The sequence below is a fragment of the Ptychodera flava genome, chromosome 18 (assembly GCF_041260155.1).
Source record: "Ptychodera flava strain L36383 chromosome 18, AS_Pfla_20210202, whole genome shotgun sequence".
In the NCBI taxonomy this organism is placed as follows: Eukaryota; Metazoa; Hemichordata; class Enteropneusta; family Ptychoderidae; genus Ptychodera; species Ptychodera flava.
In genome coordinates this window covers 34,725,363-34,745,408 of record NC_091945.1, presented here as the reverse complement: position 1 = coordinate 34,745,408, position 20,046 = coordinate 34,725,363, and the positions used below count along the sequence as shown (strand labels likewise).

Genomic DNA, 20,046 nt, shown 5'->3' with positions numbered 1-20,046 from the left:
TCTCTCTCTCTCTCTCTCTCTCTCTCTCTCTCTCTCTCTCTCTCTCTCCCTCTCTCTCTCATCTCTCTCTCTCTCTCTCTCTCTCTCTCTCTCTCTCTCTCAACCCGCAAAGAGCTGTATCATGGACAACAAAGGTCATGGATAGTCATTTTCTCGAGGATTTGTTACAGACACATTCGATAACATCAAATTACAGATAAAATAACATGTGACAACCAAGAATAGCGCCACTTGATACTTTTAGATATGTTCCAGGCATTGTGAACATAGCTTGGATTGTGGAAAGTGCAATTGAGTGTGAACTGTACCATGGGGCTACCTTATGGAGATTATTTCTCTAATAGCACTCTGCTAATATTACTTGTTGGTACAGAATATTCGAACATTAGTTCGGAACGGGGCAGCGACCAGGTTGAATGGCATGGTAGTAAAGCGCCCCCTTGCGATCCGGTCACTTTAGCGGTAGGATTATCTTTCGCGTCCCCGTTTCCAGCAATCATCTACCTATTGTATCTGTTTGAATAGAAGACTTCTCAAGAGATGCTGTCACGGTTGAGAAAGCTTACAGTCTGTCTGTCTATCCATCTGTCTATCTGTCTGTCTGTCTATTCTGCAATACGGTGGAATAATTTCCCTAAAGATTGAAAATGATAGTTTATAACTTTAAATTGTAAACGATTGTCGATTGTCTTGGAAACACTACAGATCAAAATTATCGACGACAACCTCATTTAGGAAACTTTGATTTCGCCGAGAATGTCTGCATTCACTGACTTAATATGCGCTTATTTTGGTTTGCTTTCATTTGTTCAAGAAAAATGGTACAGTTCTCGAATTCCTGTGTTCTTCAGAAAAACGTAAAGTTAGAGGTGTATGTGGGATTAAATGGATTTAATCTAACGAACTTAAGTGGTATTTGGATGTAAATACGGAAAAGACACAAATAGGAGTGCACATTATTAATTATTGAAAACAAGGACAGATGGAGCATTCGCCAATGACATTGAAAAACATACTTATGTCTCTGGTGTGATTTATATCTGTTCTGATATTAATACTGTCAACGTTATAATGAATAATGCACATGTAAGAAGTAGAGGTCATCAGGGGATAGGTTGCAAATTCAATTCGAGGCGGGACTGTACGAACTGCCGGTATGGACAGAAACCTGCGCACTGTGCGAGGCGTCAGAGAACAGATTACACGCCAAAAGTGCGCGGCAACGAACAAACGATGGGTGAGTGCGCACAACCAATTACAGTAAATAATTGATTGCAGCGAACACACATTTATATTGCTAATGGCACTAAAATATTATACAGCTATCGTTTCAATCATTAATTGCTGTAGAAACAAGCTGCATTTGCGGCGAAAAACACAACGAAAGCCTTAGATGCTTTCATTATGTAATCAAAATGCTGTTATTATGCAGGTTTATAAGTTACTGATGACAAATACATCAAATTGCAAGCGAAGAGTAAGATAATGTTTTAACGCACCGGGTCCTGTTCTCATATTTGTATATCAAGCATCATTCAATATTGTCTCCTTCCGTTTTTTCACCGTGAAGGACGCACATAAAATTTCATTATATAATCAATCAATGGCCATGGATTCAGCTTGACAATGTCTAAATTTAAGAGTATCACAGTTCTCGGACACACGCCATCGATTAACAGAAAGGTGTCGGGACATCTCGGTAGTGAAGTGAGTACATCGATTCAGAAAGATTGGCTGAAGGTCATAGCACAAGAACAGGATGACCAAAGCTGCGCCAGGTACAAAATTCTTATATCGAGATATGCGGTGGAGAATTGTGTAGATCACGGAAGACAGGACGTTGCCATGGTTTCAGAAGTAATACGTTACTCAATGGCCCCGGGTCTTTGATTTCTAAATCTAAGGTCTCCGAAATTAACATACGGAACGCTTGACGGACACAGGGTCACCTTTGCTCGTAAGTCAGCAAGGCCTTACGACACGTCCCCATATCCGATTCCGAAGACTGTAGTCTATATTTCCGAGTCGGAAAGTTTGTGAGGAATGACGTGCACCTTGGATAATATTTCATCTGTTGACAGATTGACGGTGCCCAGTACACTAAAAGGCCAATTCTCCACAGAGACGAGAAATTGATGAATTTTACCACCGTCTAGGCCTGGAACCTATCAAGTATTAGTGCACGTTGTTCAGATCAGAGGGCAAAATTGTAATACCCTGATGTACAAGATAAGTCACCAATATAATGCTCTGATGTATTGCTTGGGAGAAATGCACTTATTTTGCAATCAAATTACATTACATTAGAGATAATATTTATTTATTCCCACACGGGGTGAGTGGTATACTCACGTGCTTCAATTCCAGAAGAATCTGTCTAGCTAGGTCAATTCTCTTCCGGTTGACACGTTTTATTGCGACTATATTTTTCTGGAAGACAATAAATAAACAAAAATGTTTACGTGTTGAAGAAATCACTAAAAGTAAGAAAACAGTATCGTTCATGCGTTGCAGTATTTTGGAAAACCGACATCTATAAGACTACAGACAGCATGACGCTGACCGAATTAAAGACAGGCACAACTCCCGATGCAAAGAATCCTGCAAAGCACTTTTCATAAAAATCAAAGTCGGTATGAGATTGGATGCAAGTATAGTATGTGCAACATCTTTCAAATCAATAGACAATGTAGTGGAACTGAACTGTGCACCTAATCAACAATCTAAAAAGGGAAAGTCAATTGAATAACGACCGATACATGCTCATGCTTAATTAGATTAAAGTCAATAAGTACCCTAGAGTCTCCGGGTCGGCATGGTCTGTGCGTTTCGTCCTTTACTGTGCAGTAACCCTGTTCATCATTTTAACAGACTGTTTATTTCGGACTAAGTAGGTTGTGACTGTACATAGAAATTCGGTGTCAATTACAAAACGATCCGAAATTTTGTGTAGATTTCCGAATGATTCAGAATTATATGTCAATGGATGGGTAGGGCTGATGTCGTCAATATTACAATATAAATTAATTATTCTATTAGGTGCTTCGTTCGATAGGGACGGATCTCTTGTGGAAAATGACGGCTGTTGCTATGACAAATATTGACTAAAGCTGATTACTAGTATGGGTGCGGGCCGGGCACGTTCAGATGCACAGTGACGCCAGTGACGTCATCACGTAGCTGTAAAAACTTGACAGCGCGCTACTCTCGATAATAAGTTCTCATTAGAGACCAAGAATAACATGTCGGTCAGTAACAAATGTTGATCACATTTCCAGGATGGGTAAATCTACGGACCTAGAAGAAGTGTTGACTCACTTCCAGTCCCATCCTTTCCTTGAAAATCTTTCCTCCTTAAGATCCCAGAGTTATCAATTTCTGGGCATGCGCGAAATAGATATTTCAGCCCCTACTTCAAACCTATCCGATTACCTATAGTTCGTCATGCACAGTGTGCGACCAAAACAGTTCTCTAGACGAAAACAAAATGTGTGCATTTTACTGTGTCTTACAACTGTGGCAAAGTTAGTCATCAAACTTCATGTACAGGAATTATGATACATAAATGAACCTAGGCAGAGTACACCTGCTATAAGACCGGAACCTATGACCAACCGTTGGCAAATCATGTACTCTGGTCTTGTTAACAGGGCCAGCAGGGAGGACCATGCTGGGGCAATTTTTCTGAAACAATTAAACTGGTTTATCATGCACTTTATATTTCATTATTCGCTGGGATTTCCGACCCATTGACTCTTGAACCCTTTTTCCTGGCCACAGGAAATTCAATTCTGAAATCGCTTAACCACATTTTCATCAGTGCTGATCAGGTGCACATCTGTCCTCTGTCCATAAAAACTGAACGATGACGTCATGGACGAGCACTCGAGCCAGCTGACTCATGGAACGCAAATGTGTGCCAGCATGATGTATTGATTTGAACAATCTATTAGCACAAGTAAAAATGTGACGGCACCCATTCCTCAAGAATTTCGACTGTTTTAATCAAGCAAGTTCACCTAACTGGTCAATTGTCTAGCTGCACCACTTTCTGTTTTGATTGACTTGGAAACAATAACGTAAGTACTACAGAGAACCAAACTGGAAAGAAAGAAAGAAACTGTTATCGTGAAGATGTGGTAATATCTCTCTCAGCGATCTAAGAAGTCGTCTGTTGCCAGCGGAAATTTTGTAACAGAGCCATTCGGTGACCTCGTCCGATCTAAGGGTCCCTTATCGCGCGTGCCCTTTGCCAAGCGTCTCTTGTGCACACTAAATGAAATAAACTGAAACCTCACGCCGATGCCACAAAATGGTCGCCACGCAAATAACACGGGGCTCTTAATTTTAATTTGCTGTCGTGATATGGCCCAGGCCCGAGCGATTTCCCGTGACACAGATAACTCACCGCACTCAGGGGATTACTAAGCTTTGCACCTATGGCTTCCACGTTAATGAAACGCCCACAAAACGGTAAAACATTCAAACACTCCGGGTAATGCAGGCCACCCAATTACTCAACGCATCAAGCACAAAGTAAATAAATTCACAGCTAGGTTCTCTCATACTGTGGAGAACTGAACTGAAATATAGTCGCGGCAGCGGAGTTCATGACTTAAGTCTTACCATTTATATATAATAATAATCAATGAGTAACTATATAGTAAGTAGAAGTAAGTTAGTAGTGATAGTAGTAGTTCACCTTGTAGTAACCGGTTCTTGTGAAAATCTGTTGATTGGCATCCCACACTGATTGATTGGAGTGAATGCTTGATCTCTGAAAGCGAAATAAACAATATGGTAATTGTAAATGTATGTAAATATGCCGATTAATCCGCGCTGATGAAGTGACTCGGATTTGAAGTGTCGCAAACAAAAATATTATTGTTTATAAATTCTAAATACTAAAGGTATTATTTGTCACACATATATTATATATATATATATATATATATATATATATATATATATATATATATATATATATGCGCGCAATATATGCAACAGGAAGGTAACATGTTACAATGTACTTGCAGTATTTGTGACAGGGTCTCATATACGGTTGTACATTTCCTCTGTGGAAATAATCAATTTCAGTCCAACAAAATGTTTCTGCAAAATTCACCATACTGCTGAAAAATTAATGGTTTTTCCCGAGATATCATTTCAGATTGAAACCCGTGACGTCAATGAGCAAGATGTTAGCGTTACGAGCTTGCGGGAATAGTACACAGTGAGTGAAGACTTGAAAATGTGTTTTGCAAGACATGTTTCTCTGTGCTGTCAATTCGTCTCCTGTGACAATAATGGTACCTCAAATAACAACAGACATGACAGCTGAGTAGCAAATTCATTGAAACTGCCAGATTTTGAATTTTTGAAGTTGTAATTGAAGCTTTTGTGTCGGATAGAAACAGGATAACTGTATGATACGATGACGGTATTGTCTTCAGATGAATCCTACTATGCAATGACGTTCAAATTATTCGATACAATTTGTTAGGGTGATTTATTTTCTTTCTGCCATATTACAAATTACTCTAATGTTAAATTGAAAAGTTTAATGGCAAGGGGAAGACATGGAGAGCTAAGACACTCTTCAGGCAATATTGATGACAGAAAAACCGTAGCTATCATATAACAATACCATACCTAACGATGACTTGCATCATGAAAGTTATGGTTTCACAGAAGAAGGCAACAACACCGAGTATGGTTGAGAAACGTTCGAGCTTCAACAGAAACACGAATGAGCGGGACTTCGACTGAATGTAAAACAAGGAATTAGGGAAATTCGTCAAATTGAATTATCTTTTCTGGAGATCTTCCCTAGATGACGCTTATTTAGCGCTAGTACGGACAGTTGGGGAATGCATTCACCAATGAGTTTACAATAAAAGAAATCCATGACCTTGAAAAATAAGATTGACGAAGGTCGGGCATCCCCAATCGTTTAAAGAGACCCTGCTTTTGAAGTGTGCTGAGCCAAGCTATTATCTAAGCAGGGACAGGTGCGTTCTATCGTGACCCTAGCGAATGCAATTTTATGACGACCCGAGGGAGCGTAAAGGGGGTAAGTGATGGACCAGGAACGTTGCAAATATACAGACTTTACATTCGCCGCGTGGAAGTTCTTCAAATACTAATTAGAAACGTGGACGGCATACAACAAAGACTGAAGGAGCATGACGATGCATATCGTGGATTGGCATTATCGTGTCACAACTTCCTTGAGGAGGGTATTGTTGCCTATTAATGATTTTTTTCAAAAGATTCCGCGGATGATAAGACGATTGTCATGGGCAGATAAGTATTTGAAGTACACTTGATCAAGCGTCAAGGAAATGAAAAAACAAGGAGACAATGCATCGAGTAGAACGCTGAACGGAAGCAGTTTTGCAACGCTATTGCTATTTAATTCAGAATTCGTCTGCTTCGATGAAATACTTATATCTGAAATATCAGCAGCGTAGTTTTGTCAAGATACAATACACAAGCAGTAACGATGACAAAACTTTATAATCCCGTGTATTTTAAATAAATGTAGAATGGAGCACAAGTTATCTCGGTCATAATGATGGGAACAGCAAAGGATTTTCTCAAGCAATTTTCTATTTTGTCTTGCGGGGTATAAGACTTGCAACAGTCATAAAGAGATCTGCATTATTGTAGATTTAGTTGTCATGGTGACGGGGGTCAAACGACGATAATCCATTTTCTTATTTCCTGGCAAACACGACAAAAGACGGATTACAACATTATCGCTAAGTGTTCAAAAATAAACGTAGAATCAACTTTGCTTGGTGGTGCAGAACAGATGTTTGCTGAGAACAGAACACTTGCAATATGCCCAGCCGGTAAATCACAGCTGAGACGCCGAAGATATTGCGCTTTAAATGTTTTTGAGTTTCTTCGTGTGATTAGTGGACACACAATATCAAGACCAGCAGGCTGGAAAGCTCTTTGATTCTGACTACAGCCTGATTTATACTACACTGTATTTCTCGAAATTAAAACTAATTAAATATATATATATATATATATATATATATATATATATATATATATATATATATATATATATATATATATATATATATTGCTAGACGTGGAACTTGTCGTGATTACTCTACAGACTATTTCATGAAACGCATCGAGCACTATACATTGCCTGAATTGACACCAAGCCACTGATATATATATATATATATATATATATATATATATATATATATATATATATATATATATATATATATATACACATATATACATATGTGTATGTATGTTTGTATGTATGTGTGTGTGTGTATGTGTGTGTGTGTGTGTTTGTAAGTATGGATAATGTGTCTGTGCGTATAAATTTTAAAATGGCGACCTACCTTTGAGTGTAGACTTTGCATACTGCCCATTTTACCCCGTTTGCTCATTGGATTAAAGTAGATTTCTTCCCATCGTACCTTCCATGCCATGTCTGCCAATGCAGATTCCAGTTTGTACTTTCTGAAAGACAACACGCCACCAAGAATTATGAAAAATGGTTTGCAGTAAAAACAAATCCCGTGAAAGAAAGGCGTATTGCATTAATTTGGTTGGATATACGTAGTAATAATTGGTATTGTTACCTGCTGATATTGGGCACTACACAGTACGGTGTGTAAAGGCCTGTTTCTTTGCAGATCAAGTTTGACATTGATAATTTTTTCATGTAAAGATAATGTTTTGCGACAACAAAATGAGTGTGATGTATATGCATTCACCTGGCGCTCTAGCAGATTTTCCAGACTGACGGGGTCAGGTAGTGTTTTGGTGATTCCCAAACTCAGTAGAACTAGCTCTGTTTGTGCATTTTGTGAAAAATGCGCTTTACTTAAAATTGCCTAGCTTAAATAGCCATAAAGATGATGAGAAGACACAGAAATATCAATGCTAAACTGCATTATAATAGAATATGCCGTAATATGTATAAAGTATTATGCAAGAACGATACTTCATATATCATCTTAGCTAATGAACCAGTGTGTTCATTTCAACAAACAGGTCAACTTTACGTATATATTAAGAATTTCACGGCAAGATTTATGGCGGAATAAAGGCAGAAAGTGGATATTGAGAAGAAAGCTCAGTATATTTTCGATTACGAAAGAGAATGTACCCGACGTGACACATTTCTGGTAGTGGTACAGGAAATGACACTTTTCTATGAAATCTCGTTTCAAATTACATTGCTCGGTAAAAGGAATAAGAAACAAGTGGTAAAATGTCCAAGTTTCTGGTCATTGATTATCTATTCCTGGCAAATTTCTAATTACAAAAGATATTGTTTGATATAACAGTACGCCAGTAACCATGGGGCATACAAACACGACCTTCATAACACAGATTACACTGCACTATTTATTCAAGTGGTAAAATTGAGTGTAAATTACGCCGTCAGAGCATGGAAACGCTTGCGGATACGTTTGCCTGTTACATTGACCTGGCTTCAGGCAGTCATACAGGCAGTTTTGATAAGTGATGCCTAGCTGACGCGCTTGGAGACTTTACTGAAAATGCAATAAGGCAATAATTATCAAATTTAATATAATTGTCGTTATGTGTGGCTATGATCTATGGCATTATGTTTTTCACTTATGGTTCTTCGGTCATAAATTACAAATGATTTGCCTCAGGTACGAAAACGCCATCACGATGAGAATACATATGAGCTAAGGAAGCGCTCATTTTTTAAAGGGGGAGGGGTAGAAGGTTAAGTTTTCGAGATTTAAATTTACTCTTCTCATTGGAAGGGATACTATGACTTATGAAGGATTACCGAAGAAAATTGAAACTTTAGCTAAGCCGTGCACTTGAAAGAAACGATGCTGTCATTGGTTATATACAATAAGCTGGCCTTCAGTTGAAAACAGGTAAATTAAGATACATGCAAATCACATCGTGGGTACCTTTAAGTGTACTGAGGTAGAACGAAAGTGAACTCCCTATAATTTTGACAAATTTATAAAAGGGGACTCTCCTACGTATCTCAGGAGAAGCCGTCTTACTCGAAGAAAATCCTCGACCTCCTCGAGAAGTAAATTGGTACTCCCTTGCATGTTTATGAGGATTTTCACTGCTCCGATCTGTAGACAAATTTTTCTCATCAATGGTCATACCAGGCTTATCATCGGACAAGAAACATTGCACGGTGATGTCAATGATTTTGTTGATTATTGTCGCGGAGGAGTTATTTTATCGTTCCTGTAATCTCTATATCTGCTGCTTACATTTACGAGACATCCTATTACTGTCCATCCAATCACATGGCCTTATATCAAGACGTATAATTTGTGGAGTCTGAAAATAGATGTGCCATACTTTCATTGCGGGTGTAAAACTACCGGCGCTGACATTTGCTTCGAATATGGCAACTCTACACTGGTTTATGTCATTGCACCGGAGTTCGATCAACGAGATTCCAATCTTCCCTGTTATTTCATGTTTTCTATTGCCTTTAACACGTGCTTTACATCACTCGTGTCCTCAACTAGGAATAGTGACGGCTGAAATATTAAACTTAAGAAGTCACCATTGGCCACCTTGTAATCTTTTGGATCACTGTACAAGCAAACGTACACTGATTAGTTTACGAAATACGGAGAACCAAATGCAAGAATGGCGTTTAGGTCACGAAGACTGGACTGTCGAGAAGAGAAATTACACTTATGTCATTTCCAATCAGTAGTTTCAATGCACATGAGTTTACATTTTGAAATATATTGACGTCGTGGTTTTTAGATTTTCTCTACAGATGGGCATGAGACGTTCGATGACATTCAATCACGACGCATACATGAAATATCGTTTGATAGTAACTTCAGATATGCAAGTCTGCAACAAACTTTATCGTAAAGCGATGGGTAAATAGAATACGGCAGCAAATAACAACTGCTGAATCTCCGACGATCAACTGACATGCGCTGATAATATTAAAGAAAAACACGACTAGTTGGAGCCGGTTTTCCGATAGGCTTCTGACACATTGGTGTATGTGATTCGAATGGAACATTGAGAACATGAAAACTAAACCTTGCTTTTTCACTCAAAAGTAAAGCATGGGATACTCTACAGTCCAAACACTTCTGAATAAGACTAGAACACTACAAAACGTGATCGTTCATGAAATCAAACCTTACCTGTACAACAGAACGGCAAATCCCGACAATATGGCAATCAGACTTCCAAAGACGATCGCTATGATAGCAGCAAGTGATAGCTCTGTCAAGCGAAAACAATGTACACAATTATATCCTTCAATGTTACGACAATCTTAGCATTTGCAACATTACAATGGAACAAGTGATAATAATGGGTATTTCAATTGTCATTCACCTCGCACTAAGCTGACTTTGATAAGATATTTTCTGTCACCAAATTGAAAATGAACCATAAGAGTTTATCTTGTGGACTGGATAGATGACATAGGAAGCCATTTTCACTGATAAATTGTGACAACCAGTCACATCCCCTTGAAAATATATTGTCTTGCATTTGCAAATACCTTGTGGTATCTATGGTGATATAAAGGGGATTTGTGCACGTTAGACAACACGGAGCGATTTTGCCGCTGTCTGGCAACGATAATTACGTTCAGAGTGATTGAGTGTGTGTATAACAGATAATACCCCACTCTCTGATATGAAGAGAATCGTGCACATTCATTACACAAATATTGAAAATTAGTTCGATAACTTGGTCCTCAAAAGATGAGACCGATACAGTCTGCGCTATCAGAATTATGGCATCAAGTATCGTCAGGATAAAAATAGACATATGCATTTCATCAAAGTCGACAATCCGAGGTGGAATCAGTTCAGTTTGACGGACGAGAAAATCGGCCTTAAAACCTTAAAAACATGGATTTCTCGTATGTCGAGTCAGGGACAAAAATTATACAATATTGAGGTTTTTGCTTTAAAGTACAAGAAAAATGATGTAAATCATTTATACGATTCTTGATCTGATTTCAATTGTAAACCATGAGATGACGTCACACAAACGGCGCACCTAATCTCCAGTTCTATCACCGGCATCATCTCTTTCGCGAACAACCTCGTATCTCTATCTTGGAGCGAAAAACCGAGTAAACAAAATGTCAGATAAGCCGAGGTCTTTAGGTTAGGACAAAGTTCCCATGTACATGATGTAACGATGAAGCCTTACCGATTTTCACAAATGGTTGAATCTATTTTCACTATACGGAGAGCCCGTGCGTGTAAAGACACTATATCGTGGCTCAATTTCCAAACTCGCATTTTCTGATTCTGCATCGGAGGGTTTTGAAGTCGAGACAGAACTCAGAGTCATGTTGACAACTCACTTACGAGCTTCCACACGAAAATTGTTGCCACAAGCGGTTTCGTAAAAACAAAATCATGGTAATACTAAACTGTCTGTGGTGCGGATTTGAATTGCACACTTTACTTTGCTACACCCTGGTATAGACTACCAGGACCAATTGTTTTGACTTGAACGTAATAAAAATATCACGCAAACGTCCTGACATCATATCCCAGCTTCACGATACCAGGATCAGCTACACATCGCCAATTCTACCCGCGTTACAGTGGCAAGGGTACCTCGCACTCAAACACATAATATCAAATAAAGCTAGAGTACCATCGACTCACTCTTGACTTGCTGTAACGATTTTGTATCGACATTACTCAATTTACATTACTGTCACGTTGCCGGCGGCTGTAACTTTGACAGAGAATCGATTGCGTTAATGACTAGACGGCAGTATGTCGATATTTTGGATAATTAAACCTTGTACACGCCACCATGTGACATTTTCACCAAAATTAGAGATCGATTTCGACAGCAAGTCCTTTAAATTATAGAAATTCATTTTGATGTTATCCCCTGTATAATGACATATGAACAAGGAACAGCCTATTGTTAGTGTAAGTGGTAAGGGGAACACAATGTTTAACAGTCATTTGTATGAGAGTATTTCTTTATTTTTTCTGGGCCACATTCTGTCATTGTACAGCACGATAAACTACACCAGCTAACGATTTCCGATGTTTACAATGATATTATAGAAACGACAACTCTAATTGGATATTCGTGTCCGAAAGTTTAGATTTTCCTTGATGGGATCGTGAAACAGCGATGTTTAAGCTGAATCTTTTCATCTAGTCATTTCCGATAACTTTGATATGAATTCGTTTAATGACGAATTGGTACATAAAAATCCCACGGCAGTCCTACATGAGATCGAATTAACGGATGGATGAATAAATGACCATGTGAGTTGGTGCTGATAGATGGTTGATTGGTTGGTTCCGGACATTTACATCCTAGACGCCTACCGACCTGGCGATAATAACTCTAGCCCTAACCCTATTTCTGAGCCTAACCCCAACTGTTAGGTAGGAGAGAGGTTTCCGGTTGTTGGTATTACTGTCCGGGGAACCTGATACTGGTTGGATGGATGGGTTGGGTGGATGAACGGACGAACGGATGGTGTCGATGATCAACGAAAGAAAAGGGGCAGGATGGAAGGATTGGGATTGATAGATACGGGGTGGAATGGGATGGATGGATGGATGGATGGATGGATGGATGGATGGATAGGGAAGAGATGGTGCATGTCTTACAAATATATTATATGAATATATGAATCTAGAACGTATGCCTGCAGACTGTGCGTCGAGGGATGGCTGGTATGATGCAGTCATGTGTATGCAATGATGATCTCCTATATCTACTGCGATCTACGGATAGACCCAAAAGTATACATGCGCCTAAAGGTTTCTATATCTCCATCTGAAGCGGAAGGAAATAATTGCCTGATCTTGCACAAATGAAGGCTGGATTATGTATGATGGTCCAATTTCTCATTAGGGTTTGATTTTCAATCATCATACTTGACAAAATAGCGTTTTACCTAACAATCTGATAAAATGCAAAATTTTAATAATTCATTGTGCTATTATACTGATAAGAAAACAAGTGATTACAGCGAAAATAGACATATTTTGACACTCAATGAATCCTTTATGATTGATCTCCTCTTCATTATTCCGCTGTACATGTTGATAAGACCTAACGATTAACGTTGAATCGAAGACGGCAACGAATGCTATCTAATCAGATGGCAAGTCGCCACATGGGGCAAAGGCCTAATAACTTTCGCCTTGTGCCATAGGGTGGTAACAAAAGAGACCAGATAAAATCAATACTTTCCTTCTATGTTATCACAATGCTTCACGAAGGCAAGGGAAAATACTCTTACTTTCAATTCCAAGCGGACACCAAGTAATTTCAGCGGTTTCCGTAAAGAAATAGCCGGTTATGTCATGCTGTGATGATCTAAGATTGCGACATTGAGTGAAAATTGATTTGAAACATGTTTGTATGTTTTTTTCTAATGTCTATGTAGTCCTTCCTAACAGAATAGAATTTTAAAAAGCTTTTATTGAAAAACTTGTGATTCAGCAATCTTTGCACAGACACCATGGGATTGATGGTGGAGTTTTTGACATTAGCATACAAATTGAAAATATATCTTAACGTCTCTTCCAGCTACAGTAAAATTACACGGGATACAAAGGCCAGTAACATGTCTTTAAAATCATATGTCTTGAAGCCTCTTTAAAAGTAACAGTATTAAATTCCCTAACTTTTGACCTCTCAGAAATGCCAGGGATTATCGCGTTTAGAGAAGTTATGTCATGAAAAATAGTTTTATTTCCTTCGTTCCGCGGCTCTGTTTCCGTCACTTAGCGACAGGTCACCACAGGATTGCGTTTAAAATATTACACCAAACTGTACTACGACACGGCCACACGTTAAAGATGCAATTATTATTAATTTTGTAGAAGACCGTCCTACAAAGTTACCATTAAGGTTTGACAAAACTTCACCTAATTTTAACTCTGCTGCCAAGATGCGACATGCGCTCAAAGACATTGTGTTTAAGTATCCCAGTGAAATATTATATTAAATCAATATGCTTTAAATTTTGAACCAGCGCATTCGCACTACAGGATTTGACTGCATATATGTACCTTACGTCAGATTTTTCTAAGTTTTATAGCAGTAGACGATCTAGTTATTGGCATCGAACAAAACAACCCAGTTTGCAATGGAGGTGAAAGTACAACTTTCTTTTGAAAGGGTTACAACCTCTTTATGTGTTGATTAATATCGGCATATGCAATGCTCACGAACAACGCCGGTCTCGATGCATCTTCGAGATTGTTCGACAGGAGTGCTTGAAAAATTGTATCGAAATCGTTACAAATCATTGCTAACTTTTAGTATTCGTTCCTTCAGGTCTGATTCGTATTTGACTAGATCTAACTCTGCAAACAATGAATGGCGATGGACATTTTCGGATTGGGCATCCACAAACATATACACGCTGCCATGGCGTTGAGAATATCTCAGAAATATTTAAGATGAATTTTCCGTTGAATGTCACGTGACGCATGTTGGCTATCTTTGGCATATTTGTGGAACTCTCTCTCTTCAGAGTGGCGCCAGACATGAGTATCTGTTGCAATATATCACAAGATAAGTTGAAATTAACCATACCTTTAGGGACAAGCGTAGTTCTCCCGACGGAATGTTCAATTTAATACAAAATGCTCCCCGGAAAGATGTGATGGATTGCCGTTCATGAAATTTCGTATTGAAATCTGTATCTTTTCATAAACCAGATAATGATTTCATTATTTCACGATAGGTAAACGTGTGATTAATGTCAAACCATCGACAAGTGTAGCCAGGTCGTGGAAGGCAATCGTTAAACCTCGCGATTGTTAAGATTCAAAGAAACACACAGCCATAGAGACATTTCATTTTTCATTAAGTCTTGCCATAAGTCATGTAGCAGCGTCTGCAATGTGTGCATGTTTGAACAGCGAGCTGTATGTTTGTCCTTTTTCTGCTAGTTTCCACCACTTCCCCTACGGAAATCAAGCTGAAAGAAGTTCAGTTTTAAAGAATAGCTGGTGATGAATTCGGAAGTAACTATACCATCACATGAGAAATTGCTTAGAGAACAAACTCATATATTCGCGTTGCTGTTCTCCCTTTGATTGACGTTTTCCGGTTGTCATTTAAATCTGGCTGAAGACCGACTATGGGTAATGTCATGAAAGCACACGAAAGACCAACGATACTAATCGCGTCTATGGCCGGGTGGATTAGCTCTACTTGGATTATCGTGTGCAAATTCGCATCAATGGCATGTGTCACTGTTATACTATGAAGGCAATGTACATGATAGTTACGTTCAGATTTTTAAAACGCATCAGCAGTTTACATTTCCGACAACATATGTCAGAAATGTGTGGGGTGGGGTGGGGTGAACACCGTGACGTACTTGTTCGTCGGATTGTTGTACTTCCGAACTTTCGTTTAGGCAGGAGTTTAGATCAAACGTAATGAGTTCCGTTTGCTATGTACGTATTTATTTATTCATGGTCCCTCAACCAAGTAAATATCACTCAAGGAAAATGTCTACTACATACAGAAGTATTTTTAAAGACTTACAGACGGCAACCTATCCGCCAAGTATGCAATATTACAGTAAAGATCTTTACAAGATGAAAGTTGAAATGAACTCTGCTACTTACAGCCGAATCCGAAGTATATTCTTTGCGAATACTTGGAATTTTTCGGTACACAATATTTAAACAGTTGCGGTAATATTTCTATGACACTGTTGTGTGTCAGATTAAATCACAGCGTCCCGGTGGGAACCAAATGAAGATAAATTGAAATGAGAACATGTGTCGTTTACTTGTTGATTGAAGATGCAGACTGCATACGACATGTCAAAATATCATGGCTCTTCTTTGGTACAAAATATTTGCCTACCTGAGTCCACTGAGTGTAATTCATTTTCCTAATGTGTCTACAAAGAAATCGACCCTACCCATTATAGTAATATATTTTATAGCGCTCAAATAAGGTACACACAGCATTTTCATGGTGCAGAAAAAAAGTCTAGCGAGCGTAAAAGTGTGCCACTATCTACAGACAGTTAAAATGTCAAATACGCCGTGACTTTTGAGAGGCAATTCACTGATTGACAGAGAGAAAGAGAGTTAGGAAAATAAATAAAAAAAATCTTTAAGTCGGCGGAAAGCTGTCAAAATAGGCTATTCCTCGGGGATAAACGAATATAGTACAATTAATAAACGCAACAGCAGTGCGGAGTAATGGTTCTGCCTTGTTAATACATTCGCACAGTAAGCTGTTAAATTCTACAAGCTATAAAAATAATTTCTACCTTACCAAGTTGTAAATTCCCAACTAGGTAAAGTGGGTTAAGAGTCTTAAAACGCTCTTCGATAATTACCATTTCAACAAAAAATAGTTATCTGGTTGAAGAAGTCAACATAGGTCAGAGATATATTCTCACATTTTACAACGTCAATAAATAAAACCGGCTTGCTTATCAGCACTTACACGAGAATTCAAAAGGTCAATCATATTTTGGCGATACACACGTAGCTTAGTTTATTTTTTGCGAGTCCTTATACTCAATTTGCCTTTTGTAATGTTGGTGATTGTGACAAAGTCTTGACATTTTGAAATCAAGTTCTGTGTCGTGTTCGAAATGTTACCCTATATTCCAGTCTTGTCATCGCAAAGAGCATTTCAAAATAATAGATTCAGATAATCTATCTGCAGGTGCAGTTACAGTACTTGTAAGGCGTCTCTCCGTTAGATCATCTTATCTCGTAGTCATTGAAAAGCTTCAGAAACGGCAATGTCAGCTACTGTGACAGTCGAAATGGTAAAGTTAAAAGATCTTTATACGTTAAACGGCCCTACTACTAAATTGGCTATATGGAGATTAGGTATTAACAAATTCGTGATACTTTACACCTGGCTAATTGAGAAGTTTAGCAACAAAAGGAGGGCAACCGTTACAATTTATCTAAAATACAGTTATGCAAAGTATGTTTTGCGAGAAAGTCCGTTTGGGTTTCTAAAAAATTCCTTAATTAACTACACAGGTACATCGTCAGGTGCGCATGCGCGGTACTTGTGTCTGACGAATGACCTGAGCCATTGAGTGCAAACAAGTATGACCTTCTGCGCATTATCATTTTCATGTGAAAAACTCGGAACACGTATTACTCTCGCAAAATCACCTTGAATAGCACATCTAATAGTTTTCCCAGTGCAAACTGGAAACTTTACTGACTGTGCATGATAGTAACTAAGGTATGATCTCAACGATTAGCTAACCAATGCCTCTGAGTGCCAAATTGAAGTTATTCTGGTATGATTGTATCTTGGTGTTGATTCTTTATAAACGTTTGCCGAAATGTAAATGGATCTCACCGGAAACTACCACGCTGACACAGACTAAATTTAGCAACTTTAAAGCGATAATGTGTTACGGTGAATAGAAAATGATTAATATGTTCAATAAAATAAATATACTCAGGATGATTCGAAGCTCATTTTGAAGAGAAATGTAAACCAACGAACAGACAGGTCGAAAATGCTTCCATTTTGCGCGGTATTAATCTTGTTACGAATTGTCTACTATCTAACTTCGACTCGTAGAAGTTGCAAAATTTCCCAATGGTAATTTTCGTTGCGCCAGTTTTACGATTTAAAGACGCTACCTGGCGGCCAAAATAATTCAGCTATATTCCGAGAAACAAATATAAGTCTATCCATTCTGACAATTAATGTCAAGTTATATGAGTGAAACTTGACAAAAGATCTTAAGATAAGCGACAAAAGCAAAAATGAGTTTACGGTCATAATTGCTTACTGTTATTTACTTGAAGATTAAAACACCTGGTTTAGAATACATGTATTCCTGGGGAACTGCGCACACCAGATTCTATAAGCATCTCAAGAGAGATTATCGGGTGAAAATTGACGAAAATCATTCACTGAAACTCGTATATTGACCATTGCTACCAGTACTTAGAATGAAGGCTACAAAATGATGAATGTGCTAAATCTGGATTAAATAAATCATTGAAATAATTGAACCAATCCTGCTGAGAAATTTGACTTGATATACCTGTGGATTTCTGTTTCAGCCTTCGCCAGAATAACTTTGAATTTGGTTTGATTGCTAACTGTTCAAGCTCTTCACGTTTTTGTTTCTGATACAACAACTTTATAGAAATGTCACTTTGGTTATAAAACCACGTTTCAGTCAGACATACAAAGTCAAAAGATCGTAAATATTTGCAAAAGTCATCATTTCCAAGCTTATCTAATAAACCGTTGGTATTCCATACCAGACTCAGTATCATCTCTGAAAGTTACATTTCATCAAGAACGTTTGTTCTCACACAGTTCCGACCTTGGCCAATGTCCCAGTCTTCTCTGAACCTTTCATTCATTTGGGGGGTACGCAGGGGTCGCAAATTCTTATAATGGTCATCATATACACGTACACTACGTCATCCACTTCAATTTTGTCATATACAAGTTCCACTGTTTTCCCTGCTGACCTTGCTTCATCCGCATACTTTCTCAGTTTCCTCCTGATTTCCTTTACCTTAGGCGTGTAGTCTTCACCGATGCAGTATGGTGTTCCCTTCAGTTTAACTGCAGATCCGAGGACTTTTTCTCGTTGTTTGCATCGGAGAAATCTCATTATGATTGGCTGTGGATGGCTGTGGGCATAGGTAAGACGTGTACCCGTTCGAACTCCATTTCTTCCTCTATTTGTAACTTATCACGAATGAATGTCTTTACCAATTCTTCTGTATCAGTCCAAGATTCTCCTCTAGTCTGCTCTATTCCATATATAATGAGGTTATTCCGTTTCATCTGAGCCTGTATTTTTTCTAGCTCTATCTCCAACTTTCCACCTCGTCTACGAAGCACATTATTCTCTTCCACGAGATTTGCAGTTACCTCTCAGTTTTCACGAACCCCACCCTGCAACTCTTTTACTTCCTCTGCTAACTTCTTCACTCTGTCAGTCTACTGCTTGAAGTTGACCGGTAATTTCCTTTTTTAAACTTCGTAGTTCAGCCACAACGTCACTCAACGTAAGGCTAACGTCATCGTCATCCGATCTATCTGAACCAATATGGCCGTCATATGCAGTGTCATGTAGTGGTTCACTTTCAGTAGACGGAGTCGATGAACTTCTCAGATTCATAGCATCACTTATTTTCATCACCTGGCCATTCTTCATTCTGCCTCCATTTTTCTTTTGAGGTCGTGGGTTTATTTTGACATCATCTGACATGACATTTTGAATGATAACTCAATTTCAAACAGAGTTCCATCAAGATGACCACTTGGTATAAGTAACTAGATACTTGTGCAGTCCTATGGACGCAAAATTTCCCAAGAATTTTGTCCTGGTACCGCAAAACTCGGAGAAAAATCTAATGATTACATGTCCTTACTGTCATTAAACAAGTTCACGAGAACATACAAGCCATTTCTGAACAATTTCTGACTGGTAAAATGCATAATAAATGCTCATTTGCTGACAGTTTGGATAAACAAGTGAGAACGATATTGTTCCAAAGAAACTGCACTACGTAATTCAGCGTGTCAAATCTCAGATAAAAAGGCCGATGTTTTGAAAGTTTCACGTATTGGGATGAAGGGTAACAATCAGCAGAATAGAAACTTTGCCGAACCACTACATCGTGAAGTTTGCCAATTAATCCTACCAGCCGATGGATAATAAAATATCGACCGATTGCTTCTCGGACAATTGCCCATCGAATAATTATCCATGAACAACTGCCCTGCAGGAAACTGGCCCCTGAATAATTGCTTACTTTTCAACTTCACCACATCGGACCAACTTTTTATTGCATCTCGACATGGTCGCTATACAAAGGCCGATTCGCAAGTAATATAGACGCTGTGGTTATAACAATAATAATCATGATTTTATTTCAAGGCACACTGAAAATGGCTAATTGGCGGTGATACTACAATGGGAGAAATGTTTAACCCATTATAATCAACCCACTATGTAATAACATTTAAACCGCTATATAATACTAATCAATTTGCAATTTAATCGCTTGC

General features: G+C 38.4%; 1 protein-coding gene across 4 annotated transcripts in view; it reads right to left on the bottom strand.

Moving 5' to 3' along the window:
• Positions 1–20,046, bottom strand: part of LOC139117469 (atrial natriuretic peptide receptor 1-like) — a 294,651-nt gene that overhangs the window by 17,909 nt on the left and 256,696 nt on the right. For all 4 annotated transcript variants that reach the window (XM_070680595.1, XM_070680593.1, XM_070680592.1 and 1 more), the window contains exons 6-9: positions 10,176–10,257; positions 7,383–7,503; positions 4,703–4,777; positions 2,353–2,430 (exon numbers count right to left, since the gene is read on the bottom strand). In XM_070680595.1, the coding sequence (XP_070536696.1) occupies positions 2,353–2,430; positions 4,703–4,777; positions 7,383–7,503; positions 10,176–10,257 (356 nt within the window). The remainder of the gene's footprint in view (positions 1–2,352; positions 2,431–4,702; positions 4,778–7,382; positions 7,504–10,175; positions 10,258–20,046) is intronic.